The sequence below is a fragment of the Fusarium fujikuroi genome, chromosome FFUJ_chr04 (assembly GCF_900079805.1).
Source record: "Fusarium fujikuroi IMI 58289 draft genome, chromosome FFUJ_chr04".
Taxonomy (NCBI): domain Eukaryota; kingdom Fungi; phylum Ascomycota; class Sordariomycetes; order Hypocreales; family Nectriaceae; genus Fusarium; species Fusarium fujikuroi.
Genome location: NC_036625.1, coordinates 697,076 through 714,182, shown reverse-complemented (window position 1 = coordinate 714,182; position 17,107 = coordinate 697,076). Strand labels below are relative to the sequence as shown.

The window sequence follows — 17,107 nt, the reverse complement described above, 5'->3', positions numbered from 1 at the left end:
TCTTGTGTGAAAAGCCTGGGCCCCCTGGCTTAGGTTTATGTATAGAAAATTTATCTTGGTAGAATGATGTCTTTATGACAATGACTCGTTCGAGGCACATCAATCAATACAGTTGATATTTCTTTGTTAAATACTGACTAAGTCAGGACACATATCAGTTGCTCACACCAATCCTGTTATGGAGCACAGTTTGTCTTCAAATAGACGACATTAGGTTTCCTGGCCTGTAGCTGTCACCTTCCTCGGTTTCCCAGGATATATCTCGCCCCTTGCCATGAAGTAAACAGTCGTATGTTAGTCGTATGGTGCTCTGTCATCCCTAAACCATCAAGCATAACCTCTCATTCGGAGAGAGATAGTTAACCTTCTTCGGAGGACTTCAGCGCAAACAAATGCGAAATAAGTGTTCGACGCCCATTGTCTTGGTAAACTCGTCGCTGTTCCTCCGAACCCCAAGCCTCCGAGATCTGCTGCTTTCGAATAACGCTAGCACTCTTGAGGGTATCTCCTTGTCCGACCTGTCTCATATACAAAGCTGGTACTACGATGCACACACTGTGCAGGTTGTGATACAAGTCTCCTTCGTAAGGTGGAAGGTCAAGTTCCCGCAGGTTGAATCCCTTCCTATTCTGCAGTACGTTCTTGCAGTCAAACCACATGAGTGAATCAGCGAACCTAAGCATTGGATGGAGTTCTCCACCAACACTGGCGGGAAAGGAATTTATGTCCAAATAGAAGTGGTGGGTTGAGATTTGCAAGTTTTTATATAATCTAATGGCGGGATACACAACAACGCCGATGAGGTCCTGGTAGCAATTGTGAAGATTATCCTCCCGGGAGAAAATCCTCAGCATGTCGGAAAGTTGTACAACTATCTCCTTAGCTTTTCTTTGGCGAACTGGGAAAAACTGGGGATAAATGAGAAGAGGTTGTTTGCTTCAGCAGTCCATATTCTCACTGTGAAATGGTCTGCACAAGGCTCGTGTTAGCGGTCTCGGGTTGTGTGCACGCAGGTCTCCATGGCTGCTTTGACATAACCCTATTGGGTTCAGCTGAGGCTCGCATGTGGTTTTCGATAAAATTGATAGTCTATATGCTGTGTGGTATGGCATCGTAGAGAAAAGACTGGAAGACCCTAACATGAAGATGTCTCATAATCACAGATGTGACGATATCCTCGTCAGTCTCTGGGAAATTCAGACCATCAATCAGATCCGGGTATTTTTTGAGAAATCTCGCAAGTCTATCAGCATCGAGTATGTGCCTCTTCGCATGGGTCAAGAAAGCATGAGCATCATCATCACAGTCCTCCAACCAGGCTTTCATGAGCTTCTGTACCCAGTCCTGAATTTGTTCAATAAGAGCATCATAATCCTCAACTTCAGATCAGCATTTGCAAAAAAAGGCGTGTAGTTACTTGAAAACGGATCTCGTACCTGCGCAACCTCCGGTGTCAGATCCTTGCGGTAGGTCTGGAGACTGAATATGTGGGACTGCGCATCGTTGAGGGTCTCTGAGTACACGGTTCTACTCGGTCAGCTCTTTGGTCTTGCTTGCCAGGGCGATGTGGGAGTTCAATCTATGCTCCATGCTCATGACTTTCTTCGTAAGCCTGTTTGCCTCTTCTCGGCAATCTGATTGTTCTCAGTGGGTACGGATAGCCTTTGTAGGAGACCTTCGACAAGGCGAAGTTGGGGGGTTTCCTCTGGAGCGGTGTTAGAGTGATGAATGAAACTGACTGTTTTCGAATCATAGTGTGAACCAAGTGAGCCAGCCTTTTCAGTCGTGGAGCATGGTTCAGTTGTTCGCAGCAACTGCGGCTCAGCCTCGCCGGAACTACTAAGGATATTGAAGATTTCTCTAGAGTGATGGATTTCTTCTAGAGTATGTTGAGACGGGCTATTTCGAACTTCAATATCTCGCTCGTCGTGCTCATGAGTCTTGGTTGTGTTAAGGCTTCTAGCGTCCCAGCTGCTGGGCATGACCCCAGATGACATGTTTAGAAGTTCCTTCTCTGGTGAAAGTGGTATGCGGTGCCCTTCTCTCTGGCAGTGGTTTTGCATTGTGGAAATTTCAGAGCCTGGGTTGACCTTAGGCACGCAATCAATCCCTTCCTCGGCGATTGCTTTAAGCCTGATCGTTTTTACGAATTCGTTTATAGGGGGGGAGTCAAGCGCAAAGTCAGGCCTGAGTAGAATGATAAAAATGAGATGTTGTGTTGAGTTGTGTTTCTGATCAGAATAATTGTAATGTACGTAAATGAAGAAGTAACTAGAATAAAGTCATGAAAACCCCCTAATTGAGCGGCATCGGCTGGATGTGTACTACATAGTTGCAGCAAGCAAACGTGCGGAAATGCAGTTTAGGGGAGGAAAGAAAACCCAGGACCTTTGTCCTAAATCTCGAAAAGATTTAGGTTACTTGATATAACTTTAGCCTAGGTTCAGGATACTGTTTTGCCAAGTTTAATTTTGATCTTTCTATCAATGCCGATGATTTCTTGCTCCTCGAGGGCAGTGTAAAAGAAAGAGTGAGAAGGCGAGGCGCTTTAGTTTTCGGGTGCCTGCAGACTCCAGTACCTAGATACAACAGAAGCCGAACCTCTGTAATTGACGTTAGCAGCCACAAACAGCGTTCGTTCAGCTACAATTGATCAGGATGTTCGCATTTAATCTGACTGGCATTATTCGATTGCTCGATTGCTCAATTGCTTCACATCATGTTTTGATCTCCCTTGTTTCTATATAAGAAACCTTGGTACAGTTCCCTGGAGTTTCATGAAAACGACATTCTCTATTTGGTGATATCTTCAAGCACTTTATGGATCCAAAGCGGGGCAGGATGCTCGCCGCTGGCAGATGTCAGTCGGCTAAACCGTCATATTAGATACGATAAAGAGTAGTGAGACTAATGAAATAGATTCGATGCTTCTTCAAGTCGCATGAAACTCTGCATCGTATCGCCAAACGGGCATGGTCTGAGTCTCTCTTATTAGAAGTGGAGTGAAGTACAACCCTTTAAACCAACCCCCACAGAGTGATCAGCGAAACCCCTGTTACACCCCTGCCGAGTGTGGCACACCAAACAGATACACGCTCAGCCGCATCTGTATCTGATGGAACTAATGCTTTAGTGGCTGCTCTGTGTTAACGTCCATGCACGTCTGCCTCTGACCGCCCAGGTCAGCATACCTACTGCCAGCTTTCTAAGGATAGTATACTTCTGGTAGAGTACCGAAGCTGAATTTGTGACCAGTCGTTTATTACCATGATGGAACAAGAGAGACCTTGCGAGATTTAACAGCCCACTCGCTTAACGCTTCTCATTACTCAAGCCGAGTACCGTATTCTGCAAACGAAGGCAAACACTGTGACCCAACGTCCTGCCATTGGAATTAATTCAAACTTCAGGTCGTGATGGCTGAAATTCCGGAGTGTAAGACCCTTAAGGACACTGCTAAACATGAAATCGAAAGCCAGCAGCAACAAAAAAGACTTATATACCTAGGTAGGTAGGTAGTAGATGAGCGAGTACCGCGAGGGTGCGTGTTCAGGCAAGAAGAAAGGATACATTTTTGGAAGTACCATAGGTAGTAGACAGCAAAATCACCTTCCTCGTAGGACCTACTGAAGTGGAATTGTGTGTAACCGCGCAGCAGGTCCATCTATGAGGTGCCTGCCGGTATCACTACCACCTTCTGCCTACCTACCTTACCTTAAGGAACAGCGCTCCTCTCTACCTTTATTAAATTCTCTCTCTTCCGCTGGAGATATTTACACACATTTGTATTTCTTGCACAAAGACCACCCTCCTCCTCTTTTCCCTACCTAGGTATTCATCTCACACTTGTGGCTCAGCTAGCCCATCGTTACCCCGAGCCGTAAAACTGATATCATATTTATTTTCGTTTCATACCCGATTACCACAAAACCCTTTTCCATGGAAGTGGATCAGCCCAAAACAACCGATCGAAAGATTATCGTCGGCATTGATTTTGGGACCACATACTCTGGATTGGCTTGGGCTGAGAGTCGCAACCCATCACGACGAACTTGCATTACGCAATGGCCTGTATCGAGTGCCAACAAGGAAGGACAATCTAGCGATAAAGTCCCCACAAGAATGCGATACAGCAGAGACAATATCGAATGGGGGTTCTCTGTCCCTGTGAATGCACCTCAACATGAAGTTGTTGAGTGGTTCAAGCTGTAAGTGTCAAAACATTCATAAAATAAGCAGCTGGATGGCTCATACCTTCAAAGGAACTTAGACCCTTCCACACAGGCTGTTGGCCACAATACAAGTGCCGAGGGTGTACGAAGCGGCCGAAATACCGATGAACTTGTTACCGACTTCATTGCCCAGCTTGTTGAGCATCTCATGTACACCTTACGCGAGAAGCTCGGCAGTGGTCTTGTCAACAGCACTCCTTTGCAATTTTTCATCACCGTACCAGCTATTTGGAGCGACTTAGCGAAGGAAAAGACTAAGAAGGCATGCGAACAAGCTATGATTTCCGCACCCGAGCACCATGTCCATCTGGTATCCGAACCCGAAGCAGCTGCCATTTATGCCCTTCATGACTTAGACCTGGACGCCCTTGACCCCGGAGACACCATGGTTGTGGTCGACGCAGGCGGTGGTACTGTCGACCTGATCTCGTACACAATCCTGAGCACGAAGCCTATCCTGGAGGTTCAGGAAGCGGCTCCTGGTTCAGGTGCACTTTGCGGCTCAACATTTCTCAACATGCGCTTCTCAAAATTTCTTCAGAGTAAACTCGGCAAAGAAGAGGGCTTCGATGACGAGATCGTGGCTGAGGCTTTGGACGTGTTTGAGAACAAGGTCAAGCGTCAGTTCGCTTTCAACGCTGAACCTGACGAGACCTATAACATCCCTGTAGCAGGATTGGCAAACAATAAGTCCCTTGGTATCAGTCGTGGTCGTTTCGCCTTGAAGGCATCAGACGTTCATAAAATATTTGAGCCTGTGGTGCTTGAGGTCATTAGATTGGTAAAGGATCAGATCACAGCAGGCAACGTGCCTGTTCAAGCCATTCTTCTGGTAGGCGGATTTGGGTCCTCAAATTACCTCAAGGAGCGACTTCGAGCTGCCATAGATAGCTCTGTACGGATATTGCAGCCCCCCAACGCATGGCAGGCCATTGTACAGGGAGCAGTGCTCAAAGGACTTGCTCTTTCATCCCCAGACTCTACAGTGGTCAAAGTGGAAAACCGCAAGGCCCGAAAACACTATGGCACTGAATGGAGTGTTCGTTGGGATGAAAAGTCTCACAAAAATCTAAAGAGCGAAAGATACTGGTGCGGTCTCGACGGCTGCTACAAAGTCCGAGTCATGGAGTGGTTCATTACGAGAGTAGGTTGACAGACGCCATTTCACTTAGCAAATCCAACCAAACTGACATCACAATAGGGTTCTACAGTATCTGAGAACGAGCCATATATCGCCGCATTTGTATGGACAAATCCTGTTAGTAGAGGACGCATTCGAACGGTCAGGATGACTATATACAATGACCCTTTGTCTCGAGATGCTCCATTGTCCCGCAACGACAATGTCGAGATTCTCTCAATCGTTGAAGCAGACGTCAATCATATTCCGGAGAATCAGCTTCGTCGCAGAAAGGGATGCGATGGCCAATGGTACTACGAGCTGAACTGTAAGATCGAGGCTGTGTATACCTCCGCATCCACTAGTTACACTCTGATCTACCAAAGTAAGTTTCTTTGAGGCAATTTTGTATGCTTCATGTTAACTATTCTGACAGGCCAGCGCTTTAGTACTGTGTCATGTGAATATGTTTAAAGCCATCTATATGCTCACGGTGATTCTTGTATCTGCGAGTCTCAAGCCGTAAGCAAGGTAATGATATCCATATTTGGACCAAACTTTGGTGGCTCTGGCACAGGTTGTTGGATAAAATGTACCAAGCTGATCTAGTTCACATATTAAAAGAAGAGTGATTACCAGTCGGTAGCACACTTCTCGTCATTGCGCTTGTGATCTACTGTACCTACCTCAGGACCTTACCTACCTAGGTAAGGTAGTCGACCATACCTATACCGCCCCAGGGGGTGGGTGCATCGGCCTAAGATGGCTTGAGAAGGCGGGGGGCCACATGGGATCCATGTTATAACCTTAATACGGCACGCACATGGGTTGGGGACTGAGGGTCTAAGGATGGTGTGTCGAATTCGTGGTCGTGAATGGCTTCAATTGCCCTCCGATGAAGCCTAACAGGTTACCCTTTGCTTTAACCCACTGCAGGCTTCTCGGGCCAACGTGGTGTAAAGATGGCCTCCAGCTACGGAACTGACTTCCAAGACACCAGTTTTACTTTCTTTCTTTCTTTCTTTCTTACTTACTTTCTTTGGTGGTAGCCTTAAGGTATCTCCCTTGAACTTAACGTTGGCAGAGTACATAAAGTCCCCCACTGCTTTGAACTTGTGTCGATCAACTTTTTTGCAAACCATCGTCAAACATCATACTCACCCACTCAACATTGCCTCCTAACCTGGGCAGGGCTGTGAAACCTCAACTTATTCCTGGACGGGAGATCGGGTGCCTGCTTCCTTTGTGAAACTCTGTGTTTCCTTTTCTGAGTGCTCTGATGTCTTTGCAAAATGCTATGCTTCAGGAGAAACAAAGGCCACAAGGTGGTACCAAAAAAGAAGAAGTTCAAGGCAGCGACTTCAACTTCAACTTCGACTAATCAGACATCTACCCCGAGAACCAGAAATGGCACTGACACTGACACTGACACTGCCACTGTCACTCAGAGCAGGAATAAAGTGACTGCAAAAAAGACACGTCCTTCCCCTGATCGATACTCAAATTCTCGCCCTTCTCCCTCTCAAAAACGCAACCCTGAGCAACGCCCCCCTATTCAACGGCCTCGCCAACAGTCCAAAGTTGCGCGCACCAACGACATGTCCGCCCAAAATAGCAGCTTCTATGGGCGCATTAACTCGGCCATTACGGGTGGTTTTGAAGATGACAGTAGTGCTACTGCAGTGCAAAATCGAACGAACAAACCTCAAGACTCTTCATCGAGTAACACAGCTCAGTCTCAAGCGTACGATACAGCCCCTGTACCATCAACACAAGCCCATTTTCGCTATCAACGTCCTTCTTTTCTCGATGAATTTGACTTTACTGCAGAGTATCTTCGCGATATAGTTGTCGCTCATGGGTTTACTTCTGCTTTGTCGCCTCGACAAGGCTATCATCCTACCCCCGCGTCTATCCTCAACTTTGCAGACTTCGACCTTGAGAATACAGGTACTAAGATTTCCGATATCAGACACAACAATACTTCATCCAATGGACAACCAAGAGCTAGGACCGCCGCCCTCGCATCATCTTCGTCTTCGTCCTCTGCAAGCCCGTACCTTGATCTGCCCGAGTCACCGGACAGTGATGCTGTGACAGTAAGCGCAATAGGCGGCCGAGAGTGTCTTGCCTGTAGCGACATGAAAGCTCCAGATTCTTTTCCAGATTTTGTCACCTCGAAATGCACGCACACTCCTTCTATATGTTTGGATTGCATGGTGCGATCAATCCAAGTGGCCATAAAGACTGAATACTGGAACGAAATCAGTTGCGACGAGTGCAAAGAAAGACTAGAACATAACGACATTCAACGCCTTGCCGATGAACAGACAATTTCCAAGTATGAATATAGTACTCAAACCGATAGAATACGACTAACATCATATAGATACGAAAGACAGGCGCTTCGAGCTGCTGTGGCAGACGAGGAGAACTTCTTTTGGTGTACCTCTGACTGCGGCTCTGGACAGATCCATGACTCTGGGTCTGCTCAACCCATCGTAGTTTGCATTAAATGCAATCATCGCTCATGTTTTCGCCACGGAGTCAACTGGCATGAAGACTTGTCTTGCGACGAGTATGATCGGCTTCAAGAGGATCCAGAATTCCGTAGCTATATGGAACTGGAAAATGAAAGGTGGGAGGAGGCTCAAGCAGCTCAAGAAGAGGCAGATTTGGACGTCGCTCGCAGGTTGGACGCCGAAGAAAATGCTGAAATTGGGCGCCAAGAGGCACAAGATCGGAGAGCGAGAGAGCGAGAACGGGAGCGAGAACGGGAACGAGAGCAAGAGCTAGAGAGACTGAGGAACCAAGAGAGGCAACGAGAACGAGCACGTGAAAGGCAGAGAAACCAGGAGAGGCATCAAAAGCTAGAGCGAGAAACAAAGGAGAGGCAACGAGCCCGAGCACGCGAGAGACAGAGGAATCAGGAGAGGCAACGAGTGCTAGAGCAAGAGAACCATAAGAGGCAACAAGAACAAAAACGAGAGAATCAGGAGAGGCAGCGAGAGCTGGAACAAGAGAGGCGGAGGAACCAGGAAATGCAACGACAACTAGAACAAGAGAGGCATCAGAGGCAACGAGAGCAGAATGCAGCAGAAGAAAGGCGCATAATTGCAGCCAGAAGGAGAGAAGAAGAGGCAAAGAGCAACGCAACATTGAGAACTACAACAAAACCATGTGGAGGATGCGGATGGGCTATCGAGAAGAGATCCGGCTGGTAAGCATCAAATCTTCGTGTTCTATAAAGGCAAACACAGTACTAACAGGAACTATAGTGCACATATGACATGTAAGTTCCTTGCCGCCTTTGCTGTTTTCTTTTTATCTTTCCGCACATGCAAGTCTTGCTATAATGCTGCTTCACTATCATGGGTACTATGCGATCACACAGGACCTCCACGCCGGCCACGTTATATGGACACTAATTATAGCAGGTGCAAAATGCAAATACCAATTCTGTTGGCTCTGCGGCAAGAAATGGAACAGTGTACACTTGTGCCTTTTTGGATTTGTTCAGATTTAAATTGAGTAGTGCCAATGAGTCTGTATCAAGTAATTGAGAAATGCAACAAGATCCATGGCACTGCCCAATTTACTTAGTTTATGCGGTAGACCGCAGTTCCCCCCCCCAGCTAGCTATAAGCGAAATACCCATGCAGTGCTGATTCTTCTGTATCACAGGTTCAAGATGTGGGCATGAGTTCTGCTGGGAATGCGGCGTCGACCATCAGGCTATCATGAGAGGCGATAACAGCCTGCATAAGAATACATGCCCTTTTCACCCTCGCAACCAGAGGAGTGGGTGAGATATTGGGATAGGCTTTGGAAGGATGGTTGACATGAGAGGTTTGGTGGATGGGTTGGGAGCCATGACACCTCCAGGGACGGGTACATAAGCTCTGTTCTCCTCGACTATGTATAACGCAAAGCCAGCTTGGTTATCCATCCTGAGATTTGGCATGGGTTGTATATCTCAGTATATTATAAATATGCAGGATACCATCAAGTGGTTGGCGAAGAAGCTGTTTCAATTATTGCCTGTGGCATACTACCATATCAACTAAACATTTTACGCCAACGTCTAAGTACCTTTAAGGAAATACACTTGTATCTGTTCAACTACTCAGCCACGGGTATTCGGTATTATTTCCACTCAAACCATAATATAGGTTGTGCCGCCTAAGCAGCCGTCAACTCGGCGATGCGGCGCTCCAATTCGGGGACCTGGCGCAACCGAACCTCCAGCTCTTCCTTCTCATCCTCAAGTTTGAGGCGTCGATCGGCATCAAGCTTGGTGAAAACATAGTTGCCCTGGCCATCGAATTGAAGGATGTGGGAGTGATACTTCCACAAACTTCGACGGTGACTGACAGTCATGAGAGTGACGCCTAGGGCCTTTGCTGTATCATACATGGCCTTCTCTGTCTCAAGGGTAACGCTGCTGGTACACTCGTCAAGGATAGCGTACTTAGGGCGGTGGTAGAAGAGCCGAGCCATGGCAACACGCTGTTGGAGACCACCAGAAAGAACATCGCGCCACTCAGCCTCAGCGTCCCAACCTTCCTCGTATAATTCGGGTAGGTGCTCAAGACCAAGGATTTTGAGATACTCGAAAAGGTCTGCGTCCGTGACACCACGAGCACGCATCTGGCGAAGAGAATCCGGGTAAATTATTTGTTGGCGAAGGGAGCCGCGGGAAAGGTAAGGCCGTTGGGGGATGTAGAATATGGCGTGGAAAGGGGGCTTGTAGACTGTGCCTCCATAAACAGGCCAGAGACCGCCGAGAATGCGGAAAAGAGACGATTTTCCACAGCCGTTAGGCCCAACAACAAGCAAGTGGTCTCCGTGTTTGAGAGTGAAAGACAAAGCTTTGATGAGCACGTCACCGTTAGGTGAGATAATGGGTCTATTTGGGCGAATGGGTTAGCGTAGTAACAGAGGGCAGTGATCTCCAACTTACACATCAATAAAAGTGATGTCGTTGCTCTCGTGGACAGTTCCACGCCCCTTGAGAACAGCCTCGTTGCCTTCAACGCCCGAAGAGGAGACGAGCTTCTTTTCGAAGTGACCAGCCTGGACATCATCCATCACATCCAGTAGAGTAGCAACACGAGACGTATAGCCTGCCAGTTCCATAACCTCTCTATATGAGAACATAATACGGCCAAATGCGTCGGATGCAGAGAGAAGCATCCGTCTGTTGGTGACAAAGGCTTCTGTTCGATCGCCCATATTCATCGCGATATGACCAGGCATCTTGACGAATACGGGAACACTGCAGAGCACCAGACCAAGGGCGCCCCAGAAATATTTAATGACAAAATCTTCCATAAATCCGTGGTAAAATCGTCGACGGAGGATGTAGTTGACGTGCTTGATGAGAGTAAAGTAACCCTTGTCTAACGTGTCTTTTTCAGCGTTGTGACCACCGTATAGAGCGACTTCTTCGCTATAATCGATAAGGCGTGAGTGCTGGAAGCGGAATTCGCCCTCCAACCTTGCTTCATCTGCAACATATTTCCCAAACGGCGGAGTTAGTGCTCTCATCACGTTGGCTGATAATTGGACAAGGAGTGACATGAAGACAACACCTTCACCACCGACGCTATTCGACAAAGACCAGGTATATATTGTCTGAATGATGTCAGCAACTTTGCTGGTAAGTGCAAGCAACTCAACATACCATATCGAGTAGAGGTTTGGCTAAATTGCTGTACAATTCGGCCAGACTATTGGAGAACTTTGATACATCGACCGCAATCAGTTGATCTGGATTCTTTATTCTGTCATCCAAAGCCGAGATACCGTAGAAAGTCAGATTGGATAAGTACTTGTCATGTATATGCTGCGTAAGTCGCGATCGATATTTAAGCGACAGCTCAGCTTGGTGATACGATAGCTAAAGCAGTTGTGAGCAAGCAACGAACATCGGGGAATAATTAGGCTTACCATGGAGTTGGTGAAGGTCGCAGGGACCGCGATGAGCATCCACCATACTATGCGCTTCAGGAATTCCTTTCCGTTTCCTTTCACGAGAGCCTTCACAATAGCACCATCCATCTCGGCGACGCGTAGACTAATTAAAGTCCTGAGAACCAAGAAGAAGCTGTGGCTCATCAGTAGCCTCGACTCTTTGCTGCGCCATCCTGGAACAACAATTTTAAGTAGCCGAAGCAATGACCGAAAGAACTCGCGATTCAACTCGACTTTCTTTCGGGGTGTTTCCTCGGTTCCACTGGATGTGGTACCACGACGGGCTGCGCGCTGGGCAGATTCACGGGCGGAGGCTGCCTTTTGCTCGGAGATGGCAAGGCGAATTCGATTAGCGAGGGCAGCGAACAGCGTTATCCATACAGCGCGCGAGATACGTGTGCGATTGGATACGTAGAGGGTTGTGAGTTGCGAGATGATGCCCCGGAGGGTGCGATCGCCCGGCAAGGCGAGCTTCGATTGCGATGCCATGACGCGCGCGCAGACCCAGAGACTCTGTAGACTAAGTTGATAATTGTATACTCCGTAATATTGTTGAGCGATCCCTAGCGATAACTCTGTAGTCCCTTGAAGTCGAAACGTAGTCGAGATTGGGGTTGAGCCGAGGCGTATCGACGTCACATCACAGATCTATTCAAAGCAGTTAAGCCCATGGGGAAATCAGAAGTCGAATGGTATCCAAGTAAAAATCAAGCACTGGTTCAAATAAAGGTCTTGGGATCAAAGCCAAAGAAAGAGAAAAAGAATTCGAAGTGTTGAAGGGAGTAAGATTCTTGCGCTACATGACCAAGGACGTCTTGTGAGCTCCAAGATATCGATGGCAGTTTCCCCATACAGTAGCTTCCTCGGTCGATGAATCTGGGGCAGGTGCAAGCCTCCCCACATTTTCCTGTTGCGCTCGGCATGTGATTGACATTTGAATCAGCAGCCACAGGATGAGCACAGCCACATTTCATAATCTGAGCCACTTTACGCGGGGATGACTGATTTTTGATCGCATCGCGGGGCACCTTTTCTGAATATTTTGGATAAACACAACATCACCGAAGAATACCTTTCTCTTTACGACCATATTAGCCATCAACTAGCAGCTGCAATGTCCGACGACGAGGGTATTTCCATCTACGATGAGGTCGAGATCGAGGATATGACTTTTGACGAGGCTATGGGGGTTTACCAGTTCCCATGTCCTTGTGGCGACAAGTTTCAAATCACACTCGAGGATTTGCTGGACGAGCAGGATATTGCCGTATGTCCTAGTTGCAGTCTCATGATCCGGGTTATTTTTGATCTGGTATGTCTTGCGACAAAGGTTTGCTCGTGGCTTTCTGTTGACAATTTTAGGATGACCTACCAAAACCTCCCACTTCAGGCACCTCGGGCGGACAGGTTCCTATAGCCGCTTGAGTGAAGCAAGAATGGCGATAGAATCATACAAATTGCGACTACCCATGCGAATAGGCCCGGCACGACAATCGCCCTCCCACCGTGAGCACGACACCCCCTGAGGAGGATGTGGCTTCTATCCAACTCGACACCGGTAAATCGGCTACAACTTCCGGAATCCTTGAAAATTCCATTTTCGCAACGTCCCCAAACCAATACGCGCAGCAAACTTCTCCCTTGGTAGGGCAAGAGTGGCCTCCAGGTTACCTGGAAGCCCGGCTCATTCAATGAACTCTGTCTAGGGGGTTGCAAAAACCATGAGAATCGCTTACATGAAAATCCATCCATGTGTCACCAAGCCGATTGTCGTGTTTTTTTTTGCAACACCGGGTGTCTGTGTCTCCGCCACAATCTGCCAATTTACAAGGGCGATGAGCAGGGAAGAGGTCATTGAGACCCCAGCAAGTTAAGATAAGAGCACAACACAAACGTCACGCCGGAAATAAATTTGCCGCCGTTACTCCTTTGGTTCAGTGTTACTACCAAGTTTTCAGAGACAAGCAGGACTACGAGGCTCAAATGGGCTCTGGGTAATAAAATAAAAATATGTCAACGAAAAAGAAAGAAAAGCCAGACAACGATGGTGGTATGCGATTAGTATTAATATAGCTGGAGGTGATTTCGCTCCATTGGTCTATCTATTCTAGTCAGGACAAAACGTTCCCGATCTATCTCCATCGAAAGTTAAACGCGCACCAGCACGGTTCCTCCAGGACTATGCATCAGAATGCAGCATGTCCTCATATCCACCAAACCCTGTACAAGTTCCAAATGTCAAAATTTACAGGGCAAGGGCAACAGCGAGAGCACCAGCGAGACCGCTGAGACCGAGGGCAGCAGCGCCGTTGGCGGGGGTGGAGCCGGAGCCAGAGCCGGAACCAGAGCCAGAGCCAGAGCCGGGCTTAGTACCGTTGGTGGCTGTTGACTAATGTTAGTTGAACTGTCGTGAGAGGATCGTGAGAAAGGGTTGGAACTAACGGGCACCGGGAGTAGCGACGGGAGTAGCAACAGGAGCCACAGGGGTCTGGGCAGCAGCCGCAACAGCGACGAAAGCGAGGACGGCAGCGGAAGCGTGCATTTTGATGGTGGGTTTAGGTTGTTTGGTTGTTGGCAGAAGAGTTCGAAGAGAATTAGATCGGGTTTAAACGAGTGTTGATGTAGCGATTGTAGTTGTAGTAGCTGTTGAGTGGATGCTGAGAATGAGGAAATGACTGAACGAGCAGAGGAGCTTCGACTCCTATATACCTGAGAGCCTCGCAAGGATTGAGAGGAGAGTCAGTCGGTGCAGTACATACATGATACATGATACCAGCCCCAGGGGGCGGTTGCATCATCCCAATCCCAAGCCACCCACTTCTTTTGGTGTCTTCGAGTTCCACCGTTGTACTATGTATACATGACTCCACCGCCAGGATATTTCAATATCACCCAATACCAGATGCCAGGGCCTCAACGAGGAAGTTGATCCGGTGCGTCAGTTGCAGAGCTGGGAGGGTCCACACTGACTTTTGTTTTCTCTGTCTGGAAATCAAGGCACAGAGTCAACGCAATCTACAGTGTCGGTTGAGGTTGCAGTGAAAGGAAGGCTCTCTGTTGAGTCACGCTGGACTACACTGGTTGATTGCAGCGCAGGATTGACGCGGCTGTACAGTGAGTAATTCAATAATCAGCAAAAAATAGATAGACCCAGCCTCACGCCAACTGTTCCGCTGATGCTGATGCTTATGCACTACGGTATATTGTTGCTAGATCAACCAACCAAGATCTCATACTGCCCGCAGCCATATGCAAGACGACAAGATATTGACATGATGGATGCACACCACGGGAGAGATAGCCAACTAACGTCCCCCACCCAAAGACCGGCCACCCCCACAGACTGGCCACCTTAGCTAAAACACTAAAAACCTAATATTATAATTAATTAATAAATTATTATAATACTATATTTTTTATATTAAATAAAACTTTAGTTAGTAAATATTTATATAGAAATTAATATAAAGATCTTTAAGTTTTAATTTCTTAACTTTATTTACTATTTTTTTTAATTATAAAGTTTTTTATATCTATTTATAAGCTTTTTTTATTACTAAAATCTTTATAAACTCTATATTTAGGTTATAAATAACTTTTTTATGCTATTTTAGTTAATTTTCTTTATTTTCTTACTGTAAAATACTTATTTCTCTATTTTATTACTTAATATTAAAGTTATAATAATCTAATTAACTGCCAATCTTCTTAAAAAGCAGCCTAATGGTTAGATCTTATATTATAAAAGCTAGGATTTAGCCTAAAGCTTACTAAAGCTATATAGATAAATAGGGAGTCTTTAGGAGACTTAAATCTTGCTCTTTTATCAGTAAATTTGCTATAATAGTAGGAGAAGGTATCTCTATAACTATTAGGTTTATTAGGACCTTTATTAGGTTTATAGGCTACAGTCTAATAGCTTTAAAGCCAGTAATTATATTAAACTTTATAATAGCTTCTCTTTAAGCCTTATCGTAAATATATAGAAATATAATCTTATTAATATAACTATTATTAGAGATAGAAGTAAGATCTAAAAGAAGATAATAATATACCCTCTTTAGAGGACTAAAAACTGCAATATTTAGTAGCTAAAGGATATAAGAAATATAAGCAGAAAGAAATAATAGATATATATTATTATTATAATATTCCTAAAGGAAATCTTTTATAATATAACTTTTATAGCCATTAAGAATAAGAAGTTAGGGTTTATTTTTCTTCTTGGGCTATATTAATAGAATAAAGACTTTTCTTAATTAAATTAATGCTAATTTATTGCTTATCTAGCCCTTATTACTATATATAAATTTCTAGTCTTTTAGGAAGTCTAAATTCTTAAGGAAATATTATTATTAAACTATTTTCCCCTTAAAAATAACTATAGGTCTTAAGACCTTTCTAGTTATTAAAATATACTTAAAAATTATAATTTAGGCATAAAAATCAGGCTAATAAATAAGTACTAACTTCTTTAACTAATAACTAAAAAATAAACTATTTATTTCTATTCTTTCTATTATTCTAACTTTATTAATATTATATCTATTTCTCTACTTAATTAAGTATATTACTAGCATTATAAGGAGTATAAAGAATGCCTTTATTAGTTTAGAAGAAGCTTTATAATATTAATTAAAGTTAATTTTCTTACCTTTTAATGTCTTAATATTAGGATTTTATCCTAAAAAGCCTTATAACCAGTTCTTTCTAATACCTTCTAGGAAGCTATTATAGATAGCAATCTTACTAGTAAACTCTCTAACTTACTAATATAATATAGAGTATCTTAAATTAGCTTAAATAATAATTTAATTTTAAAGACTCTTTTCTTAAGTATTAAAGAGCTTTTAATAAGGTTTTTAGGCTTCTTTTAATATTATACTTTCTTTAATCTAACTTTAAAGTATAAAACGGTTAATACTATAAGCTTTAGCTACTTTATTTACTAATATATTATCTATAACTATTTAAAGTATAGCATTTATATCTTTTTTAATAAAAAAAGGCATTTTAAATTAATTAACATTAATTTAAAATTAATTAGAATTAAATTAATAGAGTTATAACTGTTTAAAGTATATATAAATTAAGTGGCTGGGTTGAGAATAAGGTGGCCAGTCTATAGGGGTGGCCGGTCTTTAGGTGGGGGACGTTAAGCATAACACCACTGCAGAATGTTCAGGTCCAGCCTAGCCCGCCAACACCAACCTCCAAAGATTCATAGAAACAGGAACAGTCCACAATATGATCAGCCGTGCAGTTCCATAGACCTACACAGTTTCACTGGGCAACAAGAGACTTGCGTCATAAACGCAACCAAGTTTTGATTATGTATACTGCACTGTATCTGAACCTTTGAGGATCAGGGAACAATCATGAATGATCGCTGTTGGGCGTGGGTTAGTTTGTTTGGGGTTGGTGGAGGCGGATTGCGCAAGCTTTCCAGACCAAGGCGAATAAAAAAACCGCTAGATTCTGCCAGAGATTGTTTCTAAAAACAACCACAAGGTAACTGGAGACGGGTTGCACAACAACACCAACCAGCTCGCTGTTGATAATTACTGGAAGCAAAGACGGAATAATATGCAAGTACAAGGAATCCGCGCGAATAGCGGGTGCCGGTATTCCCTATTTCCCCTTCTCCCGCAGGTGCAGATGAGACCTTCATATCCCTGTGTCCTGTTAGCCTGTCGCCTGTGCCCTGAAATCTTGCGGCTGGACCAAGTGCTAGGATTGTATTTTGCGGCTCGGACTAATAATCTGTAGATCTGTGTTG

At 45.0% G+C, this 17,107-nt stretch overlaps 7 protein-coding genes; 3 read left to right on the top strand and 4 right to left on the bottom strand.

Annotated features, from left to right (window-relative positions):
- Positions 1-359: 359 nt before the first annotated feature.
- Positions 360-683, bottom strand: FFUJ_13209 (uncharacterized protein; the record flags this gene model as incomplete). Its single annotated transcript, XM_023575866.1, has 1 exon — positions 360-683. The coding sequence occupies one exon, from the start codon at positions 681-683 to the stop codon at positions 360-362; it is 324 nt and encodes a 107-aa protein (XP_023429112.1).
- Positions 684-1,089: 406 nt separating this feature from the next.
- FFUJ_13208 (uncharacterized protein) lies at positions 1,090-2,063 on the bottom strand (the record flags this gene model as incomplete). XM_023575865.1 has 3 exons in its annotated part: positions 1,090-1,374; positions 1,437-1,527; positions 1,600-2,063. 3 exons carry the CDS (start codon positions 2,061-2,063, stop codon positions 1,090-1,092), a joined length of 840 nt encoding a protein of 279 aa, XP_023429111.1.
- Positions 2,064-3,939: 1,876 nt separating this feature from the next.
- FFUJ_13207 (related to hsp70 protein) lies at positions 3,940-5,826 on the top strand (the record flags this gene model as incomplete). XM_023575864.1 has 4 exons in its annotated part: positions 3,940-4,208; positions 4,263-5,376; positions 5,434-5,737; positions 5,789-5,826. 4 exons carry the CDS (start codon positions 3,940-3,942, stop codon positions 5,824-5,826), a joined length of 1,725 nt encoding a protein of 574 aa, XP_023429110.1.
- Positions 5,827-6,950: 1,124 nt separating this feature from the next.
- FFUJ_13206 (related to RING finger protein Dorfin) lies at positions 6,951-8,576 on the top strand (the record flags this gene model as incomplete). XM_023575863.1 has 2 exons in its annotated part: positions 6,951-7,693; positions 7,742-8,576. 2 exons carry the CDS (start codon positions 6,951-6,953, stop codon positions 8,574-8,576), a joined length of 1,578 nt encoding a protein of 525 aa, XP_023429109.1.
- Positions 8,577-9,534: 958 nt separating this feature from the next.
- Positions 9,535-11,817, bottom strand: FFUJ_13205 (related to adrenoleukodystrophy protein; the record flags this gene model as incomplete). XM_023575862.1 has 4 exons in its annotated part: positions 9,535-10,261; positions 10,316-10,989; positions 11,039-11,254; positions 11,305-11,817. 4 exons carry the CDS (start codon positions 11,815-11,817, stop codon positions 9,535-9,537), a joined length of 2,130 nt encoding a protein of 709 aa, XP_023429108.1.
- A 625-nt stretch (positions 11,818-12,442) lies between these two features.
- Positions 12,443-12,753, top strand: FFUJ_13204 (probable Diphthamide biosynthesis protein 3; the record flags this gene model as incomplete). XM_023575860.1 has 2 exons in its annotated part: positions 12,443-12,640; positions 12,691-12,753. 2 exons carry the CDS (start codon positions 12,443-12,445, stop codon positions 12,751-12,753), a joined length of 261 nt encoding a protein of 86 aa, XP_023429107.1.
- An 820-nt stretch (positions 12,754-13,573) lies between these two features.
- FFUJ_13203 (uncharacterized protein) lies at positions 13,574-13,870 on the bottom strand (the record flags this gene model as incomplete). XM_023575859.1 has 2 exons in its annotated part: positions 13,574-13,710; positions 13,771-13,870. 2 exons carry the CDS (start codon positions 13,868-13,870, stop codon positions 13,574-13,576), a joined length of 237 nt encoding a protein of 78 aa, XP_023429106.1.
- Positions 13,871-17,107: the final 3,237 nt, after the last annotated feature.